The 17,632-nt window shown below is 36.1% G+C and overlaps 1 protein-coding gene across 1 annotated transcript; it reads left to right on the plus strand.

The window, feature by feature from the left end:
- Positions 1–247: 247 nt before the first annotated feature.
- Positions 248–1,036, plus strand: LOC149204818 (uncharacterized). The gene has a single exon (XM_089397219.1). The coding sequence runs from the start codon at positions 248–250 to the stop codon at positions 1,034–1,036; it is 789 nt and encodes a 262-aa protein (XP_089253345.1).
- Positions 1,037–17,632: the final 16,596 nt, after the last annotated feature.

Consider the following 17,632-nt stretch of genomic DNA (forward strand, 5'->3'; position numbering starts at 1 on the left):
TGTCCACCCCGACGTGTCACTATAATCTTAGATCACTGGACAAAATATCGGGTAAAATTCTTGAATCTCCTGGGCCGGTTGGAGGATTAGGCTCTTCCACATCTCAGGTTTCCAAAAGAAAAGGCAGGGGTAGGAAATCAAATTTGTCAAAAGCACAGGTTAAAGCGAAATTTGACGTAGCAGATGGGAAACAAATGTCCATTCCTGGGGCGCTTAGAGCAGCTATTCCCCCTGACCAGGTTGTCAAATGATCCTCTTGTCATGGAACTGTAGGGGTTTAGCCAGTAAACCCAAAAAACTGGCCCTAAAGGAGTTAATCTCCCATTATAATCCGGACATTCTCTTTCTTCAAGAAACACTAGGTAAAGGCCTAGAGGTGGAATCAGCTCTCAGAATTTCTTTCCCAGGATGGACTTTCCATGCTTTAGACGCGGAGGGGCACTTTGGGGGTTTGGCTATTGGTTTTCGAGAAGGTAGGTTGCAGGCCTATAGCCTTTGGGGAATGGATCATGTTCTTGGGCTGGAGGCTTTTTCCGCAGAGATTGGGTTTCCTATATTGTTTCTAAATGTTTATGGGCCTTGCCAGGGAAGAGAATCTTTTTGGAATTGCCTCTTATCCAAGTCTCTGCTAAAGAATAGAAGTCTGATTCTAGGAGGCGATCTAAATTTTTCAATGGGAAATGTGGAAGCATGGGGTCCTTCTGCGAGGGAAGACCCGCTCTCGGAATTTTTTGCAAATTCCCTTCAAGCTCATAACCTTATAGATGTGAATCTTATTAAAGTAAAACCTACTTGGAGGAATAGAAGAGCGGGGGAAGGAAGAGTGGCAAAACGCCTGGACCGCTTCCTCATAAGCGAAGATATGACAGCCAACATTCCAATGTTCAGGCAATGGGTAGGAGGAGGAGGGAATTCTGATCATTTTCCTATCCTAATGGAGCTTCACAAGCCTCCTCTCAAGCCTTCTCCTCCTTTCAAATTTAATGCTTCCTGGCTGCAGGAGGAGTCTTACAACATCCTTTTCAAACAATATTAGAGACACACGAATAGCTCTGGGATGCAAAACAAGGGAGCTCTATTCATGGATAACTTAAAGCGTCTGAAAAAAGCAACCATCGAATGGGCAAAAGCCAGGAAGAGCAGTCAACTTGAGGAGCTGTCCAAAATTGATGCTGATCTTAGAGCCATGGAGGATCTTGAAGCAGAGGGGTACATAAATCAGGAATCGAAGGACAAGATCTTGTTACTAGAAAAACAAAGGAACAAGATTCTTTTGGACAAAGAAGAGGAGTTGAGGCTAAAAAGCAGGGCAGTTTGGCTGAAGGCAGGTGATGAGAATACAAAATTTTTCCATAACTATGCCAAGGGTAGGAAAAATGCAAATACTATCTGGAAATTAAAGGATCAGGGTGGAAGAGAAGCTACATCTTTTGAAGAACTCTCAAGCATGGGAAAGAATCATTTCCAGAGTCTGTTCTCCGACCAAGGAGGGATTACTCTGGCAGAGGTGATCAGGGTAGCCCAATGTTTCCCCAGGTTTGTTGAAGAGGAAGAAGCTGAGAATTTAGTGGAAGAGGTGACAAAAGAGGAAGTTGAAGCTGTTGTAAAATCAATGGCAAAAGATAAAAGTCCAGGCCCTGATGGGTGGACTATTGAGCTGTTCAACCATTTCTTTGATGAAATTGGTGATGAACTCACAGGGGTTGTGGAAGAATCAAGAAGGAAAGGGGAGATTTACTCTCCTTTCAATGCAACTTTTATAGCACTCATTCCAAAGAAGGAGGACCCGATTTCTTTTGAAGATTTCAGGCCTATCTTCCAATGTAATTGTGTTTATAAAATTATAGCAAAAGTCATTGCCGTGCGCCTGAAACCGGTTCTCTCAAGAAATATTTCAAGTGAACAACTTGGTTTTCTGGATGGGAGACAAATTCACGAAGCAATAGGGGTTGCACAGGAGACTATTCATAGCCTAAGACAGACTATCAAGAAAGGAGTTGTGATAAAGATAGATTTGTCCAAAGCTTATGATAGGATCAGCTGGATTTACCTCAGGATGCTGCTTACCCATCTGGGTTTCAAGCTGGAATTTATAAATTGGGTAATGGGCTGTGTTTCCAGCGTAAGCTTTGTAGTCCTTATAAATGGGGCCTCATCTCAGTTTTTCAAAGGGCAAAGGGGACTGAGACAAGGATGTCCATTATCCCCGTTACTTTTTCTCCTAGTGGCAGAAGGGCTTAGTAGGTTGATCCTGGAGGCAAGGAGAACAGGTTTGATCAAAGGTTTGGAAGTAGCTTTAAATATGTTCATTTCTCACCTTCTTTTTGTAGATGACATCCTTCTTTTCACAAATGGAAATCTGAATGAATTGAGAGAACTAAAAAATATTCTTGACCTATTCATGAAAGCTACAGGAATGCAAATAAATTTCAACAAGTCTCAACTAATAATGGAAGGTTTCAGCAGATTGGAATGCGCTCAAATCTCTGCCATTCTTCCTTATGAGGTTTCAAACATTTAGACCCCTTTCAAGTACCTGGGTTTCTGGCTGAAACCAAATTCTTACAAAAAACAGGATTGGAACTGGTTGGTGGCAAAAATTGAAGCAAAGATCAACCATTGGAGCTTCAGGTGGTTATCTAGGGCAGGTAGATTGACTTTGGTCAACTCAGTGTTGCAAGCCATGCCAGTCTTCTGGGTAGCACTAACATGGATTCCAAAAGGGACTCTCCATAAGATAAAAAAGCTATGTAACAGGTTTCTTTGGTCGGGCTCTAAGGAGGATTCTGTTCTTCCTTGGGTTGCTTCAGACAAGATAGCCAGACCTAAAGATTGGGGCGGCTGGGGGATAAAGAACCTAAATGATTTCAGCACCTCCCTGGCAGCCAAATCCGGTGGGAGGCTTATAACTTCTGAGAATTTGTGGACAAGGGTTGTGAAGCGCAAATACATAGATCCGGAGCCTATGGAAGAATGGATCTGTAAACATAACAAGAAAGGAAGGAATGTATCAGTGATATGGAAAGCCACTACTGAAGCTTTTAAAGTCATTGAGCAAGGACTGGCCTGGCAGGTGGGGAATGGTGAAAATGTTAGGATAGGAAGAGACCCATGGGTAGGATGTAATGAACTTTTTGCTTTGTCCCCTGGGCTTCTTCGACATCTAGAATACAAAGGCATTGTGCATCTATCACAGGTGGAGAAAATAGGGCAATCTACAATTTGGGGGCAATCTTGGAAATCAGGTGCAGACCTTGAAATCAGTCCCCTGTGGTGGAACGAATGGGAGACTTACATTCAAGAATTAGAAAGATCCAATGTGAGAATAAGAGACAGACCGGACCAGCTAGTCTGGGCACATGCTGACTCAGGATCCTACGCCCCTAAAGCAGGATACTCTTTCTTAATGTCGAGAAAAGGATGGGAGGATCCAAGCTGGTGGGCAAAATCTCTGTGGAAATTAAAATGTCCTAAGAAAGCCAGGCTTTTTTTTTGGTGTGTGCTAAAACATAAGATACCAACTTGGGACGTTCTCCAAGCAAGATTCAAGCAAGGGCCTGGAAGATGCCCACTGTGCAAAGATGACTCAGAGACCATTCATCATCTCTTCTTGGGATGCCCTTTCAAAAAGAGGGTGTGGAAGGAGGTTTCCAATCTATTAAAAAAACAGCTTAGATGGGAAGGGGATTCCGTATTGGCTACTTGGGAACAGTGTTGGAACCATTCTTCAGAAGGAAATCTAAGAAATCTGCCTCCTATTGTCTGCTGGGGAGTATGGTTGGCTAGGAACAGAAGTCTGTTCAAAGACAATATCCCTTCAGCAGAAGCAACAACTATTCAAAGCATAGCAGTTTACTCCAGTATCCCTGAGCCGGAGAACACAAGGATCAAACCTCAGAGCAGGGAGGAAACTATCAGAGCAGGTGTCCCATGGGCCTACTTCGACGGGGCCTCACAAATAAATTCAGCTGGGGCAGGTATAATTATACATTTAAACGATTCTCATTCTTTAATGGCTTCTGTGGGTCTTGGTACTGGATCAAATAACTATGCAGAACTTTCAGCCCTGAAACTTCTCCTCTGTTGGCTGGTCCATAGGCACATATGCGCAATCCAGATTTTTGGAGATTCTTTGAATGTAGTTAAGTGGGTAAACGGAAATAGCAGGTGTCAAAATTATATGTTGAGGCCCCTCCTTGAAGAGATCTTGTCTTTAAAACAGTCCTTTAACCATTTCTCAATTGCTCACATCTACAGAGACAGAAATGAAGACGCGGACAGGTTATCAAAAGATGGTTTATTGCAGGCTGTGGGTATCTGGAAAGTGACTGAAAAAGAGCAGGAACAGACATGAGTTTCGGATCTGCCTCCTTATGCATAGCTGTGTTTGTTTCAATTCATGTTCATAATCGTTCAGGCTGTAGCGTTTTGGCTGATCTGCCTCCTCGTTCAGGCTGTAGCTTTTTGTTTCAGTTCATGTTCATAATCGCACTTGCTGATTGATATGAACTTGATTTAACTATCCAGAATCCTTGCGCACATTTTTATGTAAACGTTGTTTTATTGCTGTTGGGCGTTTTTTTCCTTTTAAGAAGGCACCCGGAGCTGATTGTGTAGCGTTGATGGAGATTTGGTCTGTCCAAAAAGCCTGAAATTGCTCATTGATCCCAAAAGGGAAGCAACCCGTAAATGTAAAGGGAACTGAAGGCTATATATATGAATTTGTGGCCGCTCAGAGATCCTTCTCTGGCTTGCTGAGGGAGAACAACCTCACAGACCTGAATGTTGTTTATGCATCTGCTTGTAACTTTTTATTTTTTTTATAAAAAGTTCGCTGTTTTTCTTTTGGAAAAAAAAACCATGAGGTGAAAGAATCAAAACATTAAAAACCATAGGAATACTTACTAGAAACATTTCCAAAGTCGATGGTTGAAGTGCCTGAAGGATCTCCAACAACAAATGAATCATATCCAAGACATGATCTCTATATTGTCTCCCCATCCTTTTTCCAATCACATTTCATGTAACCTGCCATCAAGTAACAATCAAATGAAGGAATTGAAATTTTTTTTTATATTTTATTGTATCAAATTTGAATATAATTTGTTTTGGTAACATATTAATTCGTATTTACAGCCTTCCTGTCATGAGAATGTATCAATCAAGTAGAGCATCAGAAAAATTGACCTCAATGAGGTCCTATAACAATTTCTACAATATCAATATTTATCTTGTTGTGATATCTTGGATAGAAAAAAGAATATATTTTCAAATGAAAAAGACATATATTACTAATGTTCAAACTATGTATATGGTGTATTCTTAGTTAAATTTTTAAGTTATCCCTCTACCTTTACCAAAGCGGATTGTAGCTTGGTTAAACTCTATATCCTTTCATTCAACATCAATTTCTGCAAGATAAATGTCACACATTATTCTTTCCCATTTCTCAACATGCTAGATATGATAAATTAAAAGTCACATAAAAGCAAGAGAAAACCATTTTCTAACCAAAACAAATAAATAAACAATGGCTCTAATAAAGCTTCACACCTCAGAAATTACTCTGCCACCTGCTTAGACTAAAGATGATATTATTTGAATCATCTTTAGGTCATATTTAATGGGATATTTTTATTTTTACCATGATTTCAATTTAGTGCTAAAAGAAATATATAAATCCAGATTATTATTGGTGAACTTCAAGCATAATTCAAAAAAGTAATGTCATTATAAGGTATGGAGAGAGAATCATCTTCATAACTATGATTATCTATTTTAGTTTGGTTTGAGTTGAGTTGGTATTTGAATATATATTTTTCTCTAAAGAAGTGAAATAGAAAGATGAGAATCGAAATAACCCTGTGAATTTTTAATTAATTCATATTCTATATCTCTAAAACAACCAGGTCATCATTCTCTGCTATTTGATAGAGATTTATTGGCATAGAATAATAATGAATTAACTATCAAACACAATGATGCAATATATTAACCAGGGAAATAAAGGTGACATGGATTTGGTATTTGTGTGCTCGAAGAAAATCCAACAATGGTTGTGTTCTTTCTTTATCATGAAATAGTAATGAAGACAAATGTTGGTTCAAAAATTGAACTTCGTTACCAATAGGAGATGGTCATGTTGGATAAGGAAAGGATGAATTGAATGGCTCAAGGTCTAGCTCCAATACATAGTTATCCTTGTCACTACAAAATACAAAGTTATCATCATTTGTTTATCTAGGTAAAAAGAAAAGCGAGTTTGTATTTGTACACTTGTGATAGTATATGAAAAAGAGAGTACTAGTGGAAATCAAAGTGTGTTGTCCCATAATTCAACCTAACATAAAACTTATATATTCAGTTGTTGACTACAATGGAAATCAAATGTAAAACCCACTTGACTTGATCTTTACATGACATAGTCATAACGAAATAGTACAATAGAAGCATGCTAACTCATAAACAAGAGATGATAAAAAAGAATAATGGAACATTATTTCCTGCCACATAATTGGCGTGAATAAAATTTCCATAGAATTTATCCAAAAAATGAGAAGAACTTACGGAAAATAACATATCATTGGTGTTTTGTACCCTCTTTAACACATGTAGCCTAGGGAAGTAGAGGAGGCAAAATGTAGCAGGATTCCAATTGTATGAATATAAAAACAGAAATGTGGGAAAACATGCCTGCTAATTCACGAAATATCACTCTAAATAATAGAACATGTTGAGGATAGTAATGATGAAAATAGATCATGTACTAAGATCAAGCCCCTTATTGGTCATAAATTAGCAAGCCGGCTGGTAATTTTTACTCGTAAAAAAATATATCATAATTAGTGTAATGACTATGTGGATATTTTTGTGAATTTTTTTACATTTATATTATGGCATCCTTGCAAGAGAGAGTGATGAAAGTTCTCTAGGTTTGGTCAGACTAGTTTCTCCTTTCATATGCTTATGTGAATGGACAGAGAGCTACCTTTCTTCGGTTTTGAAACTTAGGTGTCCCTCCCTTTCATTCAATATGTGGAGATGCCCCATCATTGAAGGACCTTGATAGTTTTGAATCCAATATTATGGAGATAATAGATGGATCTGGTCCAAATCAAGATGTTGCTATGGTGATTAGAGAGGGAGAAACAACTCAAGAATTGTTTAGTATTCCTCTTGTGGAGCTTGAAAGATAGTGTAGGAAAAATGGTTTATCTATTTGTGGTGGTAGGGAGGTAATGTTTTTTCGATTTCTTAGCTTAGAAGAAGAAGAGAAGCATAAGAACCAAGATCAAGATGAGGATTTCAGGTATGGGTATAACTTTGCAATCGGAGGGAAGCATGCAAGAGAAACTGATCCTTATATAAAATTGGGAGGGGGAAGGTGGAGCATGGGTGAAGAAAGAAAATCCATACTTTATGATGATAAGGACTATATATCATTATCATCATCTAGGAAAATTTTTCAGGAAGAATCATCTTTCCTGTCATGGGTTAAGGAATGTGAATTAGTGGATGCCTCTTGCAGTGTAACTTTAGCAAAAAATGTTGGTGTGGTGATGGCAGTGTCACGTGATGTGTCCCCAAAAGTTCAAAATATTCTAGCAAATGTGAAGGAAAATTTCTTTCTCTACTCCTTAACTCATATTTCACCCCATCCACATTTTTATAGACCAATTATCAAAATCATAGAATGGTCTTTTCTCTAATGAAGGAGTCCAAGGGCTAACAATTTAAGGATATGATCAATTTTTAAAAAAATTGGACACTCGTGTCTGACTTGCAAGGACTTTGGTGTCAAACTTGCTACCAAGATAATGTTATTCACATGTCAAAATTTTGAGTATGACTTGGGGTTGAGTTTGAATGAGAGGATTTTTCTTAATAATATTTAGTCAAGGAAAAGAACCAAATTCAAAGTCCATTTGAATTATGAATCATGAAGCATACTAACAATGTTGGTGAGCTTAATAGGGCCCATCCTTGTCGTGATGTCTTACATACGAATGGAATGAATGCATGAATTTCAAAAGGCTGAGATATGATATAAATCATGGGAAATTTTGACCAAATTAATAACTCAAACCTGACACTTGAGATATGATATAAATCTAACCAAATATGTAATTGAAACTTTAAACCTAGTAGTATGAAATCCATTGTTTGAAGTGTGGCTACTGAAGACAAATTTCTTAAATACTTTTAAAAACATACAAATAATTTATAAAAGCATGGAATTTTGTTGTCAATCAAATGTCAAACCGGGTAAAAATTAAAGCGATAACCCACAATAACAATCCAAAATTGACAAGGCATATTGGACAAATGTTTAAAACTCATTGGGAACATCCTAATCCTATAGGCTGCTCATCTAAAGCAACCGAAAATGTTACCTTGCCTAGGAAACATGGAATGTTAATGATATAAATGACAAAAAGATAAATAATTAAAAATAACTATTAGAACCAGGGCAAACAACGAATGATAAATAAAATGAAAATGGGGCAAAATGTCACATACCCACTCCATGAGACTGCCATCCACTTCCATACTCAATGTTTCCCAAGACTAAGCAAGTCATTCCACTCTTGTCCACATCCTCATATCCAAAGTATAATTCATCCTCATATCCACATATAGCCTGCATTGGTAATACCCTTTCATAAAGAAAAACATAAAAGAAAATGAATCCAGAAAGCCTTTTTACTGGTCAACGGTTTAAAGATTTTGAAGCGTGTATTTTAAAAAAAGATTCTCATACCAATACCCTTGCTTGCTTTGAAACTCTATTCAAATACATCACTTCCTCCAAAAACTCCACATATCATGGATAGTCATAATTCAAGTCATCAATTAAATGAAGTTCTATCATCTCTATAGTATGGGTGCTCTGAAGAAAGCAACCTAATACACTGATTTCCCTATCATGAAATTCAATTATGTCTACATAAACCTGTATATACGGAGATGAGAGAGTGGGGATTTGAGACGTCGAGGTATGGGATATTTTGAAAGTTCCTACATTGCATTTCAAAACTAGAATAAGCCAACTCTGCACTCATTTATGAGGTAAAAGACATAAATATTCATTATGAACATCATGGAGAAAACCCATGGAAGAATTTTATGGTCTTTTCACATCTTATAGAAGGATAACTTTTTTAATTTAGGTAGTGTAGATTTTCATTAAGGAATAGATATGAAACAAAGTCGTTACTTGGTTTTGTTTGATATCTATTGGATAAACTGAATCTGCAAACAGGACATAATAATGAACCAAAACATAATAGTCAACCTAAGCTACATCAATATATGATTTGTATAAAAAAAATATGTTATACCTGACAACTAAGTAGCAAATGCAAACATTCTTAAACATTGAAACATGTTCTTCATTGCACATGTAAAAGAAAAACAAAAATTCTGCTTTTACCAAGATAAAGTTGTCACCCATTAACAAACATTGGAGATTAGGAAGCCTCTCGAACAACAAATTGAGAAGAAACATATTTGTTTAATAAAATGCACAACACATATGACCAACTCATTTAATGATTTAAAGCTCCCCATCATCTCAATCAATATGTCCACAAAGAAATTGTATGCATTATCGGGATATGATTCCATTTCCAGTACGGTCAAATTACTTCCACGTTGCATATTGAGTCTCAAGATAGAGCATGAAAGCCCTTGAAACAATATCCCATTAACTCTCAAATATTTTATCACATATGCCCCTGCATATACATACAAGACAACCCGCGTTTACATTGGTTATATTTTATCCACATACAACCTGCATTTACACTGGTTTCATTACAAAGCATTGAAAGTAATAGCAAAATCTAGACTTACAAGGTTATAGTATGAAGAAATGCGATTGAAGATATTTTGTCCATATCTAGCAAATGTTTGACACAAATTCAGTGATTCCTCTATTGAGGACCACAAACACAAGGAGTGCACAAAAGGTCAATTATTAACAATCAAATCTTCTTTATGGTTTGGCTAGTCGAGTGGGGTGTCTAGTCAAATTGGATGAGCATATAGTTAAGCTTAAGAAGGGGTCCTATGCAGATGATTTTAAATGATATACCTTGGAAGCTTCAACATAGTACTCAGTATCATCATACAGAGGACCACCCAAAAACAGACCATCTAATCCTGTCAAAGTTTGAAGAACCATGTCACCCTTTTTTAAATGACCATTGCTACTATCATTTTGAGAAATTTCTTTAATGTCAACACCTCGGATTTTTGGCAACACTGACCTTGAATGTACTTTACTAGGCACCCCACAAAATAAGGAATAGCAGGTTGGCACCCATCAGTTTTAACAGCAACATATCAACTTATTGGATAAAACAAGGCCTTTTCAAAACTGTTTTTCTCATTATCATTCCTTTTATATCTCGGAACAAAGACCATTTCATCTTCAAGATTCGCCCAGTGAGTATACTATTATATAACAATGTTGCTTGGTCCATTAGCAATTGAAACAAGTTTGACATTATTGATCATATCTATAAATGCACCCTCCCTTTGCCATGTGTCTACAATAATTCTTCAAGACAACTCATTTGCTTTGGGATAAGAACTTGAATCAACATGTATTTCACCACTCAGTAGATATTTTTCACTAGTCAAATATATGGGCTTATGGCTCAATACATTGAATTCTAATCAATGCATTCCTAAGAAAATGCATGAGTTCAAGAAATGAAGAAATGTGCACATGAGAATCTTCCAAGCAGATTTGCTACCATCCTTTCTCAATCAACAAATTCATGGGTTGTTTGTTTGGCTGTACGATGTAAGAAGCCACAGGATAAGTAGACACAATACGCAACCAATAACCTTTTCAGATAAATGCTATCTTTGAATGATCAGAAACACCAACATTGACATCAATAACCTTTCTCTCCCAACACTAGTCATCATCCCAATCTAACAAATCAGATGAAGGTCCATGTTTTACCTCAAGACGCAATGCACCAGGTAGGACTTTCTCAAATGTGAAGTCACTGCTCTCATTTGTTAAACTTAAAGAGTTAAGCTTCTCTAATCCCAAATTTCAACAACTAGAGAAGTAAGTGATATAGAAGCCGTGCAGTCACATCCTTCCTTGCATATCACCTATCCACGGATATCAACAAGGCCCTTTATAAATTCAATGCAAAACATTGGTCTAGTTACTATCACATCAATATGTGATGGTGAAAATTGAAGACCAGAATCACGTTCTATTCTTGTGGTCAATGGGGATATTCAATATTAATCAGGTTGAACCTTGAAGCAGAAGTTTCCCATATCATCAATCCTCTTTAGTTGAGGCTTAACATTTTCCGGCCCTTGTGTCAAGCCAACATGACACTTGCCATAAGAACCATTTGTCACTAATTTTAGGGAACCACAAATATTATAATGAGTTTCTTCTATGTTTGGGATTGAAGCCATGTTTGGCACAACCATGAAATTCTCCAAACTGCTAAACTCGAAGTGATCTTTCTTAACCTTGATTGTGTAGCGTGTTGATGTTGCATGATCAAGTTTGTAATATCCATGGACATTTGTTTTATCTCTTTCTCGTCCATCAACTAATATCCTAACATCTTTAAAATGGACTCCTTCAGAAGTCACCACAAGTCCTCCAACTAAGAAACCTGTGACCTAAAATGGTTGAGATATATTAACATGATTGTGATCAACAAGAACCTCTATATATGGAAGTGAAACATCAAATATTGTATTCACACCCTTGTAGAATGGCAAAAACCTTTATTTTCCATGCGAAATAAAATTAAAAGCAAATTTCCCATCTACATTAGATATTGCATGGCAAAGTGCTTAATTTGGCCAAGGAGCTTCTTTGAGGGCACTTCACCTCATGGACATCATTTGAATAAAGGTATAAATGAACACCTAAAATGGGGTTACCCTGAGAAACAACTAAGCCATCCATATCATAACTTGGGACAAAAAATATGTCATCTACTACCAGATTTCTAAAGCCCAACTCCATCTCTAGAGAGCCTCTTTGGACAATTGTTAAGAGAACATGATAATCACATATTTGAAAGAGAATATTATAGAAAATATACTCTATAAACCTCAATCATTGTACCTCATGCATAGTGCCATCCTAACTAGGTTCAACATTAGGTATGACCTTGTATGTTCTTCCTTTGTTTAACAATTGGCTCACAAAGCTCGCTCTTTCCACTTCCTCATATTTGATTTCATGGAGAGCTACTGTGTCCTCCAAACACTCATCCTTAAGGAATCTCCAAACTTATTATGTGTATCAAATGAAGGCAAAGAGAGAAAAATATCATGGCCTTTCCTTTCTAAAAAAAATGTAGTTGGATTTGATATGACCTGATATTTGTATATGGCTCGAGGATTGATGAAGTTTTTGTATTCATGATGGGAAGAAACCGGCCTATATTTCCTTGGAGTAATTTGTAAATGTGTAACTGCCTCCCTGTGATGTAAACAAAACATTAACATTAATGAGATCATTGCTGATGGAAATGAGTTCAACCTTCACATTGGCACCACCTCCATTTATATCTAGACAACCTTCTACTCCAACAACGCCCATCACTCTCCCATAAATAGTGAACCCAGTGAAGTGAAAAAGGATGTCTTCATGGCAATTACAACCATTGTGATCTACTGATACATATTCACCCATTTAAGATATGTTCACCAAGTCAGGGAATATGAATATTTCTGATGTAATTTTTCCACTCGGTAATCTTAACATCAAATCTCAAACTGTCTTGTTCATCTTTAGAGAGATCTTGAAACAATTTTTCTCTATTGTATCGAATCTGCACAAATATATTAAAAACATTATTAATGTATGCTACTTCATTACCAATCAAAATGTTTAAAACAATACAACACCAACAGATTTGTATTTCATCTCCATTGGACATAGTTCACCTTCCTTCTTAGAATGCATATGGCTTGTAGATCTTTTCCAGCTGCTTCAATTGTTGTAACATATATTTTGTAGATGATCCTGATAACCTCGCTATGTGCAATATGACTATCAGTTTCCAATGGTTCATTTTATGTATTTTTTTTTTATAATTATGGTGAATCGATAATTATGTAGATTAAATAACAAATATACTCATGAGTAAATTTTTAACTTTTCAAATTCCACTTATATTCATCAAAATTTCGAGTAAGAAACACAGAGTATCGTTACAAATTACATTTTTTGGTGAACTAATTGATGTGTAGAGAGCATGCTTATAATTCTCCATACTATTAACGCAGGTCAATTGCTTCAACAATTTTATTGGGTTTCCTTTGCGATCAACGTAGGGATTAGATTTAAAATGTTCAAGTATTATTTCTAAAAATGCTTGAATTGTTATTGGATTTACCACCATAGAAGAAACCTGATAAACCTTTATGCCATGCTTTCCTGCGTGTTTAGCCATGGTTGCTAAAGTTGCATTCACAACCATGTCTGCCGATATCTGCAATTTGAATTCAACCAAAAAAAAATAACACATTTAAGAGAAAAAGGATAATGATTTTTTGAGTCAAAGTTTTGAAGACATATATGGAAGATCTGATCTCCCAAGAGAAATAAATAGTCTAGAGAATCTCCAGAAAAATCAAATAAATATGATTTAAATAATTAAAAGATGTGAAATCTAAGTTTGGAACCATCCACTATCATATTCCAAATATAGATGAAAAATGTAATCTAATAAAAAATAATAATAATAATATGGAAATACTCCATTCCAGATATAAATAATCTAATAAAAAAAAGGTTAATATGAAAATACTCTAGAAAATCTAAAATTAATTATGAAATGATTTTTCACACTTTGTTAAGAGTTACTCACCAGATCTAGCAGAGAATCTCGATCGGCCAAGAAGAAAGATATTTGACCTTTGCGTTAATGCATAACGATTGGATCAATCATTCTACAAGTTGAATATTTGATTTAGCTCAACAACAATGTGAGACTAATCGAGCATCGGATCCGAAGTTTTCCTCAACTTTCTCAAAGACCGAATTTCGATGAAACCTCGGCATCTGTTGATCCGTCGGCAGCGGTTCAAACTGCTAGACATGTAACCAACATATTAAGCACCCACCATGACTCCATTACAAGGAATTTAGAATCTAAAACCTACTAGTTTTTCTCCAGGTTTCAGCATCTCACTGCATCTCTCTTTCTCTAGTTCCCAACTAGTTGTCGCTAGTTCAATCCCGATAGAATCTGAAATCACTCTAATGATTGAGATGTCGGTTGTCATGGGAACCAAACACATTGATCCATGCTGCACGATATGGATTAGTTTTGTCCTCCCACAGATTTGGATAGGTGGTACCATGGTAGAAACAGTGCCAGATCTAAAACAATGCCTTTACATTTGCCAATTATCAAGGCAAGGTGATCTATAACCCCTAAGGTTTAGGGAAAATTACCCAAAACCCCCAAATTTAAACACTTTAAATTATTAAATTATTAAGTTATTTGTAATTCAAAGTTTAAATAAAATAATTACAAATCTCTTTACTCTCTTTGAGAATAGAAAGAAACTTTTCATTCAAATAATATTATTTTAAATTTCAATTAATTGAAATTTATTTTATTTTAATTAAAATAAAATTGTTTTTGGTAATTTATATGTATTTTTCTAAGTTATTTACAATTTCAGACTAAAAATAAAATAATTATCGACCCAATGGGGTAGATCTTGTGTAAAAACATAAAGTAGATCTCGTGTAAAAACATAAACATGTAAACTTAAATGTAAATGTAAACATAAACGTAAACGTAAATGTTAATATTTAACATTTAACATTCTTAATCTAATGTTGGCCCTATTTAAAAATCAGTCTAATTATTATTATTATGTATAAAGACAACATAAATTTAAAATATAAATAGGTTCACGAATAGTAAAAAAAGAGCTATGGAAAATAAATAAAAATATATGGTAAATAAATAAGACTTTTTTTATATTTACTCCAAAGGTATGGTAAATAATTTTTTTTAAAATAAACTAGAGGTATGGTAAACAAATAAAACCCCTTTTTATCTTTACTCCATTAACCTCTTTATATTTATGAAAACTCAAAAAATAGGTTTTATTTAGGTGGATCCTTCGAGACACATAATTATTAATACCATGGACCAATTACCGCATTTATAAAAGAGGTATGATAAATAAATAAATATAAAAGAGGTATAAAGATGTATGGTAAATAAATAAAAACATATCAAATAAGATTAGAAATCAATATTGTGGAAGTTTCCCAAGGGAGCTCCGTCTGTGTGGGCAGCCGTTGAAGCCCTTCTAGGCTAGTGACGAAGGGATTCAGAAGTCGTATTTCAAGCTCAATTTTTCACCATGACTCGCGGAAATCAGAGAGATCGTGACAGGGAGAGGGCTGCTACCCGATCTGCTAAGGTAGGGAAGAACAAGGATGATGGCCTTACTCCTGAACAATGAAGAGAAAGAGATGCTAAGACACTTCAGGAAAAGACTACAAAGAAGGCAACGACAGACTCTGGAGGAAAAGATGTTGGAAATAGCAATGCCAAAACCTCTAAGAAATAGGCTAGCATATTTGCAAAGGCGTACAAGTACAACCTAGACAAGGACTATTTTCGGTTTGAGATGCCTCAACTAGAGCTGAAATAAGGAATGGTCTTGATATTTGGTCATCGTTTTGCTATATGGTTTGTCATATTGATTTGATCTCGCTTAGAGTTTTTTTTAAGATGTCCACCATACTGAAGATTTCTGATAAACTTGGAATGAAAATCACTTTAATGTACTACTGTTGTTTTGTTGCTATATATATATATATATATATATATATATATATATATATTAGAAATCAATATCTAATTATATACCAAGCCTATGGGCCAAATACCATTGTAAATAAAAGAAATATGATAAATAAATAAAAATATAAATAAACAAGAGGTATGGTAAATAAATAAAACCTCTTTTTATATTTGCTCCATAAACCTCTTTACACTTACTAACACTCAAAAAATAGGTTTTATTTAGGTGAAGCCTATGGGAAAAATACCATGGGCCAAATTATTATTAATACCATGCAAAAAATACTATTAACCATAATAATAATATTAAAAGATTATTATTATTATTATTATTATTATTATTAAATCTAATATTCATATTAATATATCATAATATTGATATTATTAAATATAATAACTTTGTTTTAATCCAATATTAAATTTGTTATATTATAATATATATTAATATATCATGATATATATTAACTCTATATATATGGGAGGTAAGAACAAAGACATAAAGTTATAGAGGTGGAGAGATAGGGGGAGTGACAAGGGAGAGATGGAGATAAACTGAAGGAGAGGGGAGAGGAGGAATAAAAAGAGATAGAGGTAGAGAAGTGCAGAAGAGGGAGAGGGAGACACAAAGATGGAGGGGGAAGAGAGAGGAGAGTGGGAGGGAGATAGTGAGAGGATTGGAGGGTTGAGAGAGAGAGAGAGAGAGAGAGAGACGGAGGAAGAGAGATAAACATAGGAGAGAAAGGGCAAGAGAGGAAGAATGAGAGAGAGGAGAAGATAGGGAGGGATAGAGATATGGAGTTGGAGGGGGAAAGATGGAGGTAAGAAGAAAGACATAGGGAGTGAGAAGTGGAGACAGAGAGGGAGTGACAAGGGAGAGATGGAGAGAAAGTGTGTATGTTTAGGGGTGAGATAAGGAGACAAATAAGGAGATATAGACTTTAAGAGACAAAAGGAGAGAGGGAGGGATATAGTAACATAGAGAGAGAGAGAGACTGATGGGGGAAGAGAGAGGGAGGTAGGAGAGAAAGGGAGAAATAGGAAGTACAAGAGAGAAGATTTGAGAGAGAGGAGAAGAGAGGGAGGGATAGGGAGATGGAGTTGGAGGGGGAGAGAGGGAGAGAATAATAAATACATAGAGAGTGAGAAGAATTGAGAGAGAGGGATTAAAAAGGGAGAGATGGAGAGAAAGTGTGTATGTTTGGGGTTGAGATAAAGAAAAAATAAGGAGAGATGGAGAGAATGGGGGAGAGAAGGAGAGAGGGAGTGATATAGTAACAGAGTTGGAGGGTGAAGAGTAAGAGAGAGAGAGAGAAAGAGAGGAAGAGAGAGAGAGAGAGGATGTGAGAGAGTGGAGTGAGGGAGGGAAAGAGAGATGGAGTTGGAGGGGGGAGAGAGAGGTAAGAAGAAAGAAATATAGATAGAAAGGTGGAGAGAGAGAGGGGGTGATAAAGAGGATGGAGAAAGAGTGAGAGAGGAAATAAGTAGGGAAGAGAGATAGAAGTGGGAGAGAGAGAGAGAGAGAGAGAGAGAGAGAGAGAGAGCATAGGTAGATAGATTAAATAAATAGAGTGTATGTTTTGCGGTGATATAGAGAGGCAGATGGAGATATAGATATAGTAGGAAAGTGAAGAGAGGAAAGAAAAGAGAGATGGAGAGAGGGAGGGAGAGACAAAGAGATTGATAGATAGGAAGTGAAATAGCATGTTTGCTTTCAGGGTTTAGATAAAGTGGAAAATAAGGAGAGATGGAGGAAGATATAGATATATATGGGCGGGGGGGAGAGGGAAGAA

Source organism: Pinus tabuliformis, chromosome 1_2 (genome assembly GCF_031772625.1).
Source record: "Pinus tabuliformis cultivar Carrire ecotype Pingquan chromosome 1_2, CPIR1, whole genome shotgun sequence".
NCBI lineage: Eukaryota > Viridiplantae > Streptophyta > Pinopsida > Pinales > Pinaceae > Pinus > Pinus tabuliformis.

Coding starts and splice junctions, on each gene's coding strand:
- LOC149204818 (XM_089397219.1), top strand. CDS start 248: ATGATCCTCTTGTCATGGAACTGTAGGGGTTTAGCCAGTAAACCCAAA.